This window comes from Ixodes scapularis, unplaced genomic scaffold (genome assembly GCF_016920785.2).
Source record: "Ixodes scapularis isolate PalLabHiFi unplaced genomic scaffold, ASM1692078v2 ptg000120l_1___fragment_3__unscaffolded, whole genome shotgun sequence".
In the NCBI taxonomy this organism is placed as follows: Eukaryota; Metazoa; Arthropoda; class Arachnida; order Ixodida; family Ixodidae; genus Ixodes; species Ixodes scapularis.
Window position 1 is genome coordinate 310,745 of NW_024609918.1, and position 13,134 is coordinate 323,878.

At 43.5% G+C, this 13,134-nt stretch overlaps 1 protein-coding gene across 1 annotated transcript; it reads left to right on the forward strand.

Moving 5' to 3' along the window:
- Positions 1 to 6,260: 6,260 nt before the first annotated feature.
- Positions 6,261 to 7,564, forward strand: LOC115323392 (omega-amidase NIT2-like). Its single transcript, XM_040206669.2, has one exon. The coding sequence runs from the start codon at positions 6,261 to 6,263 to the stop codon at positions 7,116 to 7,118; it is 858 nt and encodes a 285-aa protein (XP_040062603.2). The 3' UTR covers positions 7,119 to 7,564.
- Positions 7,565 to 13,134: the final 5,570 nt, after the last annotated feature.

A 13,134-nucleotide genomic window follows, 5' to 3' on the forward strand; every position in this document is an offset into this window, starting at 1 on the left:
AGGATTTCTTGGTTCTGCAGATGCTAGCGCTTGGAGACTGTATTTACTGCGCATAAAATACATCGAACGAGAGCAAGCGCGTCCTGTGTGCTCTCACCGCTCTCACTTCGTCGGAAAGGCGTGCGGCTCGCTGCTCGACGAGTGCTCGTTTCTTGCCTGTTCGCGGCTGCTGGTCGCCATGTTTTGTCAGGAACACGCTCAGCCGTGTATCGCGGAAGGCAGACACTGTGTATCGTGTTGAAGTTTACACGGCATCTCATCCGTAGACAAGTAACACAGATGGCTGCGTGTAAAACGGACACGTTTTAACGTGTCCGCCGTGGGACAACGGTTTATACGCCTCGGCGTGCTATTTTTGCCCACAGTGTACCTTCTCGAGTAGCAACGCACTATGGGTAGCAGCACATACTCGCCGAAACATGGATTGTCGCGGGAATGTTTTACGGGTGCACCAAAGCCGAGCGCAAAGTCGATGCGATTTCAAACTTGAAACGGAAACGACTGAACGTTGAACAGGAAACAAGCCAAGAGCAAAGATGATGACGCGAAATGCCAACAAAAGAATAAGTTGGAGGAATGAAAAGAGGAGACCAAAAAAAGTTTTATTCATTTATTTTGCTTTTTTTTATGTTTGACTCCGCTAAGGGAAGCATGTCAGTTACTTTCAGGAACTCTCTGCGGGGAACCGTGATAGCCCGAACCTTTCATAAGGGCAAAAATTGTAAAGCCAATGCAAGAAACAAGCAACGAGGAGGATAACCTCTCGAAATGCAAACAAAGAGTACTTTTAAACTTGTGCGTCTTTCTGAACGGGTGCCAGGAGCTTAGTATACATGGCAAAAAGAATAAAGTAGTCCACAACCACGAGAAAGAGAGTAACAGTGTTTCTCCGTGTTCTCTTCTACATTTTTCTTTAAAGTTTAGCGCAGCGTTTGGGTTAACCTACCTCAAGAAGGCTCAGCACGTGCATTGCCCAAGTAATACTATACCTGAGCCCTTCCCAGGCAGCACAAGACGTCGAGATGACGTCGAAATAAGGTCCTAGACGTTGGGCGACGTCAAAGTTCTTAACAAACTTTTTATCGACGCCATTGGTACGTCCACATGAGAGGTTCCGACAACGTCAAACAAGCGGCGTAATGAAAACATCGTAAGCTTCACCTCGACGTCTTCAACAGTAATCGACGTCTGTTCGACGTTTTGTATGAGAAGTTCTTTGAACGTCGAGCACGAGACGTCATAAAAATGTCCTGACCAACACCTTGAGGTCTTCGACATTAATCGACGTCAGTTTTACGTCTTCGGGAAGTTATTTGAACGGCAAGCACGAGACGTCGAGACAGTATCCTGAGCAACACCTTGACGTCATCGGCATTATTTGACGTCAGGTTATTTATTTATTTGTTTATTTATTTATTTGGTACCTACATCGTCCGATGGGTGTTACAGTAGGGGGGGGGGGGGGGGGCACGAAAGAAATTTACAAAAGCAAACGTACAGCAGAACAGCAACATCAAATAACCTGGCCCCACCAAGCAGGAGAAACCTATATACTGCAATAATATAAGAAAATGAATACCAGCAAAATAACCATGTCAAACAGGAGAAACATGCCAATATATACTGCAATAATATGAAACAAAAAATGAGTAACAGCGTGCAGAAGTCACACATCGAACCGACTACAATAACATAATTTCATCAAAAAATTATTGTACAGTAGGAAGCTCTACAAGTGAGTCGGGCAGCACATTCCAGTCATTAACTTTCCGCGGAAAAAAAAAGAATATTTTAGAACGTCGGTCCGTGCGCGAAATTCTCGGATCTTTTTTTGATTACTAGTTCTAAGCGAAACGCAATGAGGTTCCAATAGGTATATCGACTTATCTATACCGACGCTACAGTGACAAAGATTATACATAAACTTGAGACGGCGGCACTTTTCGTCTTAGTTGTAAAGGATTCCATCCGAGTTGAAGCTTTAATTGAGAGAAACTGTCATAAAAATTATAGTTATTTAGCACTTATCTAGCGGCGTGGTTTTGAATTCTTTCAATTTGATTTATACATGTTTGCGTGTGTGGGTCCCAAAGAATACAAGCATAGTCCAGGATCGGGAGGACGTAATATAAGTAGAGAGTTTCTTTCAAATGAGCCGGCACTTTTCTAAAATTGCGACGCAAAAAAAAATGGAGCATGCCGCTGGCCTTAGAACATAAGAACTTCAGATGATTATTTCATCTTAAATCAGTGGTTAGGCGTACCCCGAGATAAACTGCCTCAGTGCTAAGCTGCAAAGAAAGATTGTTTAGTTTAAAAACGGCAGAGACAATTTTACGTTTTCTAGTGAATCGAACGTGGACGCATTTGGATACATTAAGGAACATTTTCCACTTGTCACACCACTCTGTGATCTTATTTAAATCACCCTTTAGGGCCTGGACGTCGGTGTCATCGATCGGTTCTCTGTATAAAACGCAATCGTCAGCATACAACCTTATATTCGATGAAATTCCGTGCGTGATATCATGAATGAAAACTAGAAAAAGGAGGGGGCCTAAAACAGAGCCTTGTGGTACACCTGACATTACCTCTACATATGATGAATGAAATCCATTCATGATGACGCGCTGTTTCCTAGCATTAAGATAATCTGCTATCCATTGCAAAACTTTTACATTGATGTTTAGGCTATGTAATTTCTGAAGCAAGAGCCAGTGGTTAACCACCGTCAAAAGCTCTCCTGAAATCTAGAAAAATGCAATCAGCTTGGCAGCATCTCTCAAATGCACAAGCAAGGTCATGATAAAATTCTAGGAGCTGAGTGTTACATGATAACCCTGTGCGAAAACCCTGTTGAGCCGAGGAAAAGAAATTGTTCATATTTAAATGACTAATAAGATTAGAATAGATTATATGTTCCATTATCTTACAACATTCACTCGTTAGAGAAATCGGCCTATAGTTTTCGACACTATTTTTTTTTACCGTTCTTGTGTATTGGGACCACATTATCAAACTTCCAATCATCAGGTAGATGTCCACTCTCTAGCGACTTCGTAAATATCATTAATAAGTATGATGCTATAATGTCGGCGCAGAATTTCAATACGATATTTGGAATTCCATCTGGCCCAGGTGCTTTTCCAAGTTTTATATTGCCTAGTAATTTTCTTATGCCATTGTGATCGAACGCGAGTTCGTTCATTTTACCGCTCATATTATCAACCGTCGGCGGTAGTGATGAAGGTGCGGAAGTTGAAAACACTGATTTGAAGTGTTTATTGAAAGCGGGCGCTGCCTTGACGCTATCGTCTGTCACTAGATTATCATCAACCAGGAGAGAGGGGACACCAGCCACATCCTTTCGTTGCGATTTTACACACTTCCAAAGTTTTTTGGGACAGTCCTTAAGTTTGCTATCAAGCAAGAGAAAATATTCTGACTCAGCTTTTTTTTATTTTTACTTTGAGATCTTTTTGAAGATTTTTGAGCTGGCCCAATATCAGTGAATCGTTACTTTTTTTTATATCGTGCAAAAACACGTTTATTTTTATTTACTGAAAGTCTGATTTCTGAATTCATCCATGGCTTATCTTGTTTGCGCTTCGCGCTGACCATCTTTGTTGTTACATAAATTTCTACAAATTATTGTATTTTATTTTTAAATATGTTCCATAAGGTATTCACATCACACATGACACGCTGTACACCTCGAAATCAGACAAAAAATTCATAAGGTCAAAACCTAAACGATCATAATCCCCTCTATTGAACATGTACGCCTTTTTGGGTGGGTTTCTATATCTTGGCACATTCAAACATTTTATAGTCGCTACTACTGCCTCATGATCACTTATTCCGGGGACTACTGAAGCGGAGGTGATCGATGGAAACCTATCACAAAGAAGAATATCCAAAACACTTGCACGACTGACGCCAAGCCTTGTGGGTTCAGTAACAAACGGATACAAATGCAATTCATTAATAATGTCGGAAAATGTCGCGTAGAGCGATAACGAAAGAAGCGGTTTTCTCTGGGAAGTTCTTTGAACGTTTTCTCTGGGAAGTTCTTTGAACGTTTTCTCTGGGAAGTTCTTTGAGCGTTTTCTCTGGGAAGTTCTTTGAACGTTTTCTCTGGGAAGTTCTTTGAACGTTTTCTTCTCTACGGGGTCTGGGTCCGGCGGCGCGAAGGGAACGAAGATCCCTGGGTTGGAGCGGACTTCCGTGTGTTCGCTCGCCCAGGCGTGTGCGGCCTCGTTACCGATGCCGCCCGTGTGTCCCGGGACCCAGTCCACTCTCACCTCAATACCTTTGGTGTTTTTCAAATACGAGCACAGACTCTTGATTCGCTGGCAGAGCATCCCTTCGCGAGGAGTTTTCCCCTGACGGGCAAGGGCTTCCCTACAATCCGTGAAGATGGTTACGCGGGTAGGTACGTATGCTTTTGTGAACGTAGCTTCGAGCAGCGAGGCCAGATCCGGTTGACTCCATTGTTCCACAGTGACCCAGGTTGAGGCTGTTATCAATTGTCTTGATATCCCGTTCAGTCTAGACGTATGCTCGACGTTTTATGGTCGTTAAGTGGGACGTTATTTCAACGTTAACATGACGTTATCACAGACGTGCGCTCGACATTTAATGCCGTTAAATGGGACGTTATGTTATCGTTAATATGACGCTCTCAATTGACAGCCCGTTCAGTTTAGACGTATACTCGACGTTTTATGGTCGTTTTATGAGACATTGTGTCAACGTTGACAGAACTTTATCACGTCACTTCCCGTCCAATTCAGACGTGCACTCAACGTACTACGGTCGTTAAGTGGGGCGTTATGTCGACGCAAAATCCACCTTTTTTTTTTTTTTTTTTTTTTTTTTAGGCATTAGCCTTTACATATTACGTCGAAGGGACCTGACGTTCAGACTTTCGACGTTCTTTCGACATGCGGTTCTGACGTCATCACGTTCTTTCGACGTCTTTTCAACCTGTCTGTGCTGCCTGGGTTTATGATATTCAATTCATTGTTTTCCGTATAAACATTTATTTGACGGGAATTACGGATATAGCGACTACGGCGCTAAACAGCGCGTTCAGTGGGCGCATTAAAGAACGGCCAAAACATTTGATTTAGGCGATGTGACTGGATAAAAGGACCTCTTTTAGCTAATTTGTTTTAAACATATCACTTTCTATCATGCACCAATGATCCCGGAACGTCTTGTACAGCGGCTGCATGGAATAGAACTGCAATTATTTTTCTTTACTTTTGTCGCTTGCAAATAAAGCATTCTAGTATGACTGAAGAGGAAACAAATTACGCAGTGCGGAAGTACGTTGAAAACTGCTTGTATTGCATTTCTAATTATTTCTAAGATATTTTGCAGCGAAAATAACTTGGGTAGTACTTCAAATACTCTATGAAGCCTGGATGCAGTAACTTTTCTGAAATGCGTTTGTCGGGCATTTGGTCAACAAAATAAGTCTCACCATTTCCCGCATCAGTTGACAGCTAATACCATGATTATTCGGAGGGCAAACCACACCAGGTATGAGGGCGAGCTACACCGGGTATTTCCCATAAGCGAAACAAAACAAAGTTTGCTCACTCCTTACAAAAGTTCTAAAACATTCATGCATGCTCCTCTATTGGGGTGTATATAAATAATTTGAACAAATTATTTAAATAAAAAAGGTACGTTCTACTACCAGGAGGACATAATCTAGGGGGTTAATCGTAACGATAAGTAAAAAATTTGAAGTTTCTAATAATTAAGCTTTTTCAAGTTGTTAAAATAAATATATGGTTCCAAATAAAATCCTTTTGAGCGTCATCGAAAACAACTAATGCAGTCAATTTTAGAGTAACTTGAAGCACGTGGGAAGCACGGACGTGCGCTACAGTTACTATTCGTGCAGCAAGCGCAAGGCTAGCGCTTCGAAAACACGGACAACGATCTTGAACTTGTTCATTCTAGCTCGGCGGCGGTTCGGCAGGTGTGACGCTCGGGGGCGGCTCTGGGAAGCCTAAAGTATGACGGTCTGCGCAGGCCTTCTTTCCTGTGTGCAGCGTTTCTGTGACGTTCCTTTAATCGTTAGTTTAAAGCAGTCACCGCCATGCGCCTCGGATATAAAAGGCCCCACTCACACCTCTGACTCGCACAAGCTGATGCACAACTGCCAGCATACCCTTGTTGTTGTATCGCGCTCTTAGTTGAAACCGTAAAGCCAAGAGAATATCCACTCTGATTCTCGAATCATGGCCATGAACAAGTTTCGTCTTGCCCTGCTACAACTGGCGGTGACGCCCAACATTTCGAGAAACCTCGAAAGAGCCAGTGAGCGAATCAAAGAGGCGGCGTCTGCGGGAGCGAAGATGGTCTGCCTTCCTGAATTCTTCAGCTTTCCGTACGAGCCGAAGTACATAACAAAGTACGCCGAGCCGATTCCCGGAAAAACCAGCGAGATGCTGTCAAGTTGGGCCAGTAAAAACCAGGTCTACCTCATCGCCGGAACAATGTCGGAGAGGGAAAATGACAAAACCTACAGCACCTGCTTGGTCTACGGACCGGACGGTGCGCTGCTGGCCAAGCACCGCAAGGTACACTTCTACTCAACCAACGTCCCCAGCAAAGTCGTCTTCAGCGAGACGGGCTTCATGGCACCGGGCGACAAAGTGTCCACCTTGGACACACCGTACTGCAAAGTGGGCATCGCCGTATGCTACGACATCGCGTTTCCGACCTTTGCCGAGCTGTACGAGCGGCTCGGCTGCAAGTTGCTGGTGTATCCGGGAGCGTTCAACATGTACAACGGTCCGCTGTTCTGGGAGCTTTATTCGAGGGCTAGGGCGACCGACAACCAGGTCTACGTGGCGTCCGTGTCGCCCTCGAGGGACGAAACGGCCTACTACGTCTTTTGGGGACACAGCATGCTGGTAGATCCCCTAGGTAAAGTGGTCCGGTCGGCTGGGGCTGGTGAAGAGATTGTGCTTGCTGATGTCGAGATAGACTATCTGGACTTAATGAGGAACCAGATGTCCCGCGTCAAACATAGAAGGAACGACCTGTACGAGGTAGTCGTCCGCAGGGACGCGGAAACTAACGTCCAGGCTTAAGACGGACTGCGATCTGCGATAGCGACAGCGCAGTAACATCTGCCATCTACTATACGGGAAGAAATCCGGAGGGTTGTAGGTCGGGTGTTTTATATGTTTGGGCATAAAAATATTTTGTTTGCGAATGTTTTTTTTTTTTTTCGTTGTCTGTAGGCCTGCGAACTTTAGTTTGTTCACATCGCTGTCGTTGTTGTTGTTTACCAACGTGCTTTGTTTTTGATATTGGTTTTATAACCAATGCCACAGTTCTATTACCCAAGAAATTAAATTTGGTGAAACAGTATTGGTATATTTAAGTTTTATCGAGTACGAAGATCTCCTCTGCACCCCAATCGCTCCTTGCATTGGTACAACAACGTGATTGTAACTTTGCCTGACATGAACATCATTTGTCTTGAAAGAGTGCAAATAAAAGCTTTGATCTGCCAAGCGTTACTCTTCTTGAATTTGTACCCGGCTGATTGCTTCTTTGCAAGCACGATGTATTATTATTCTAGGGTTTTTTTTTTTTGTTGTTTTTTTTAACACCACGTTTTTTGCGTTATACTTTTTGTCACTCGTCAGTGCTAAATAGCTCTAAATATTAGAGAGTTTTATGGCTAATTCGGATGGTCATTTCCAGGCAGAATATTTTGCCATATCTTCGGCAAGGGCGTTCGCGTGGTAAAAGGCTGGTGGGTGCAAGCTGTTTGTGTGGCCCTTCTTAAGGGGGGACATGGGTCCTTGAAGCCAAAAACTTCCTAAAACTGCATTCTTTTGAAAATGGCAGTGGCTGTTGTTCTTCTGAATCTACCAGGCTTATAATTTCGTGGATGAATATTTAGCTATAAATCAACTTATAGCATCTATGTGGGCTGAATGCGCATTGAAGTTGACTCTAAAACATTGTTTTGACAAAACACAATTTTTTGACTCGATAAAAATTTGCAGGAGGGATATCTCAGCATCTAGAGCAGATAGAAATATAACCGTTCCTAAAATGTGTAGCTGAATGTGTGAAGCATACAATGTTGAGATCAGATTTTTTAATATATATAAGTCTAGAAAATTTTCTATTTGATCTTTTGCTTTATTACTTGTTAACCATGCATTGAGCACTGAACTTCAATATGTGGTATAATCACTAATAATGAGTTTATCTTAAAAGTGCTTCCAACATTGCATTCTCTACACTTCGTAGTCTCTAGCCACGTATTAAAAAGAATATTTTGCTGAGCAGTTTTTTTTCTATTGTTTTTCCGAACAAAGGCAGGCAAGTTTTAATTATTTTGAGGACAATTCTACTGACTGACAAAATGACCAGATATATGAAATCAGCACAAAAAGCTGAACAAGCCTGTGCAGTTTCATTGGGTTTGGTGATAAAATAAGAAAAAAAAGCTCCAAGACCAGTGTTCCCCCTTAAGCGTGTGTGCCGGCAATTTATTGGCACAAGTTTTGCCCGAGCTCCAAGTGGTCAGGCAGCTTGTCTGCCAGACTGTATCAGGTATCGTCACATCGGAATCGGAAAAGTGAACCAAACGAAACAATGGTCGCTGAAAGCGTCAAATAGCGTGTTCGTGTGGCAAACGAAGCCATCGAGACAGACACCCATTTGTGCTCGGACAAAAGATACCGAAAACAATGAAGGTAAATATAATTTACGTCGTAAAAGTAGCCAACATCTTTGCAATAGTTCGTCCAGCCTGCGCAGGGTAAGAATTTGCTTTGAGACACGAGCTGCCCCATACATTACTCTGTTTTAAACTGAGTACTAACATTTTATTACACCGCTGGAAAAAAAAAAAAGTATGCATAGTGATGCAGTTATTCCTAAACGTGAAAGCAGGGCTACCGATAGCCACATTGTGTTACAGGAAAAAAAAATAGATCTACTGACGTATTCTAACGCTGAAATGACTGCAAAAGATAGTGCAAAATGGCACAAAATTAAATTAAAATTCCGTCATCTCCCGCTTTGAAGCGGGAAATATCGCAATCAGGTCTCGATGTACAACACTTCATGTGGCTGAACAATAAAGACCCCTCTCTGCCATTTATGCATGCGTTTTAACAAAGACCCAACACGCAGTGAGGTGTGCAGCGGGGTTTTATGGCTAAACTAACATGCTATGAGCCTTCCCTCTTCATACCTTCCCCCCCCCTTTTTTTTCTATATTTTTTTTCTTTAAATTATGGGGCCCCGTTCAGGAGGTCCTTTGGATCCGCCCCTTCTCAGCGACCGCTCGCCGCGACCGCCCGATACAAGAAATTCCCAAGCGGGTTTCCCGACACCTATCACTCTAAAAAAAGCCCGTGCGTCTACTTTCGCACACAACACCTCGGAGAGCCAATTACCTCAACTACTGGAGGCAACTCAGCGAATGACAATGCCGAAACATATGTTTAGGCCAAAAAACGCAGTCTGAGTTGTGACATTAAGCAATGCAAAACGTCACGCTTGCATTCCTTAATGTCACAACTCAGATGCCTTTTTTGGTCTAAACATATGTTTCGGCATCGCCATTTGCTGAGCTGCCTCCGTAAGTTGCGGTGATTGGCTCTCCGAGTGTTGTGCGAGAAAGTAGACGCACGGGCTTTTTTTAGAGTGTATATCAAGACAGATCACGTAATCTCTCCCACAGACCCGTCAAAACGATTTCGATGGGTGCCATGGTTTCACAGGAAGATTAGAACAAACCCCAAAGGCCTCTGAAAAAAACTATGACGGGTCTCTTACACCCTTCAGATATTTTGAAGGCCACGTGAGGCTCCTTAAAAAACTTCAACGGAGATCTTAAACTCCACGAAAATGTTTCAAGGTTACGTCAAAACATTCCAGAAATCCTAGTGTTCCCCATAAACTTACCTCTACAAAGTCAAGATTTTTGGAATCGTAATACAACCAAGCAGCGTTTTTTGAACGGCCCGTGATGTTCTCTATAAATTTCTTTCTTTTTTTTTTTTTCAAAGTAATTTACAGGCAGTTTTCTATATATATTTATATTATTTCCATCGTAAGTGAACATTTATATTCTCATTTTCTAAAACCTAAGGCTGCCTGTAATAATCCTATTTTTATTATTATCCATTCTAATTACTTTTCTATGTTTTTGGTTTGTGTGTTTGCCATCTACTATATACTCCCTCATCAAGCCCACTCATGTCGGCATCTGGTTCGTGACCACGGCGCTGCAATTTTGATTGCATTCGGTCATGAACTAACTGAACTCAAGATCCGCCCCGTAATGTATTCCCCGTAAAAAAAAAATAATAATACCACATAAATAAAAACACTATTTTGTGACGAACTCGTTGTACTTCAATGAATATAATCCGTGCAGAGCTACGCCAGATGCGCCGTTTCATTTGCAGTGCGTTTTCATTTTGAAAATGCGTTACGGCGGATGTCAACTTCAGAACTCTGATCCTTGTTTTCAAACCAGAAGATCGACATGCTTTGCATAATTTACAATACTGTTTTTACCACATAAAAGTGATGTCTAGCTAGTGCCGTTCGCTACACTGCCCACCCTGGGTCCTAAAGCAGCAGTCTCAGTCCTATTTCATCACAGAAAATACAGCCGGCAGACAATGCGCGAGACGTGTTTATTGCTTGTATAGTGGTCCAACCACGTTGGTCGTACAAAAACTGCCTGAAGACGTGTTTGAAGCAGGCATGTGCATGAAGCGAACAGGCTTCAAACATTCTTGTAGCGCATCCGTAGATAATGAACCATAATCCACACTCTAAGACAAAATGGAGGAAAAAAGTAGCAACGGCGCGTCTTCCTCCCTTCTACTGACGCGCCCCCAAGCGGACACGAGAAAAGGGGAGGAACGAAACGTTTTTCTCCTTCTCCAGGCAGACGGGAGAAAACGTTCGCCCTCACGACTCATCTTCTTTCGGTTTCGTTTTTCGAGAAGGTCGCGCACGTTGTTTAATAAATAGCTGTTGAGTTGATTGAGCTTCAGCGGCAGCGAAGGGCGCCTGTAATTCCGTCTTCTGGTCTAAACGTGCAGAACATTTCGGTTGCATTGACGTTTTTATCACTAATTTTATCAAACGAGCAAACGAAGCCGCTAGAAACAGCGGAGTTCCGGAGCAGTGCCAGCAGCGCCACGTACACTGGGGGATGGCCGTCTCCGGATTGCGGGACTCGCGCGGCACGGAACTACAGTTGGTAGCGAAACCACGCGGAACTGTGTCGACGTTTTCGACGTTATGGAAACCGCAGGAACTGCGTCCAAGACAGGCAGGTTTTGCTGCCGGCTGCCTATGCCTTCCGTCCTAAATTCAGTTCTGTTTTCCGATGCCGAGTGCAACCGGAATTCAACGTGGTTCTGTATTTGTGCGTGTCAGCAACATAGTTGCAACATCGTGTAGCAGTGTTGTGGGTTGCGAACAGAAGACTGGAATTATCGCTGATTGGACCGTGTGTTCGCGTATCAGTGGTGTAACAACAAGATGAGATCGTAAACTGTCGGGCATTGATGCCGTTGCTCGGGCCGTGATCGGAGGGGGCGATGTGTCGCAGGTTGACATGCGCTTTACATTAAAAAGTTTAATACCACTTGAGGGATTACGTGCAATCGATTAGCGTGCGGATAGTCATGTTAGAACGCTGGTCTGAACAGTAGAAGGTCCTATCGCTATCAAACAGTGGCCAATGTGACTGTCGGAATCGTCTCGTCCCCGAGAGCGATTGCGCTCTGGGGCAAGGACTGAACAGTGCGAAATCGTGACGGAAAGTACGTATATTTACAGTATGGAATTTCGGCATTAAAAAACAATAGTAGGTAAAATCGAAAAAAAAGAAAAAAGCTACCCTTTATTTTGCTGTTTAAATATACTACGGTTCCTGGAGAAACTGCCCTCCAAGTGGCGCGCTGGGATGAGCGCTAGAAGTTTTCAGGCTCGCCACGGCGTAGCTCCGTACACTTAACACCTGCCGCAAGTCACGGCTTTGACTGCATTCAAGTTGATCGAAAAGCAATTTCTCTGCCCGTGAAGCATCACTTCCAGCTGAGTGAATATCCGCTCTACAAAAATTAATTCAAGGCGGCAATTGCAGCTTTGCGCGAACAGCACAAATAGAAAAAACCAATGGAAATAAAGGCTATGACGTGCGTGTGGGGAAACAAACTCATGCCTTCGAACCGCATTGGAGCGGCATGATTTATTGGCTTTCAAATAATTAGGGCATGATCGAGCGTTTACTTTTTGATAAGAGATTAATCCCCTGAGCCATTCAAAATACTCTCACAGGTATGACATTGCTGGGAAAAAATCAACATGCTGGGAATATTTTTTATTGCTTAGGGAGTCACCGAAACGTTCCGTACGTTCAAAACGACCAGTATAAAAGACGGAAACGCAGATCACGAGTGTAGTGTTCGGGTTAGTGTGGTGTTCCGTTCTATTGATATTTGTGTGTGCCGTGTATGTGCTCAATGTATGTTCAGCTGATGCTTGTAATGAGTGTAACGTGTGTATAGTAGAGTGCCCAAGCGCAGTAGCGGCCTGAGGAGAGCAAAACACTTTTTGTAGAACATGAATTGGGCGGTACCTAGAGCACTATATAGCTCCTTCGGAGCAGAGTAGCGCAATCTAGAACGCCGCCTCTCGGCGACTAGCGGCGAACACCCGGAGGTTCCAACTGCGGTCAGAAATGCATGGAGAACGTGAGAAAATCGTTGTTTCTTCAGTATTGTGGGGATGTACGGAATGGAAGTTGTTTTTGACGTAATAATGGAACTTTTTCGAATAATTTGCGCTAAGTTTTGTGCCACGCAAGGACGTAACTTTTTTTTAAAAATTGCCTCAGCGGCATCATGCAGCAGACGACACGGCGACGTCACACCATTCACGTGACCCGCTCCCGCCAACCCGAAAAGCCCATCTCCGCTGCGAGCAAAAATCGTCTGCTTCAAACGCCATTGCCTTGGAAATTGCCTTCTCAAAATTTGCACACGCATCCGATATTATTAAAACTTTGATAAAGTGTTTAGTGATTTACTAACTTCACGACAGACT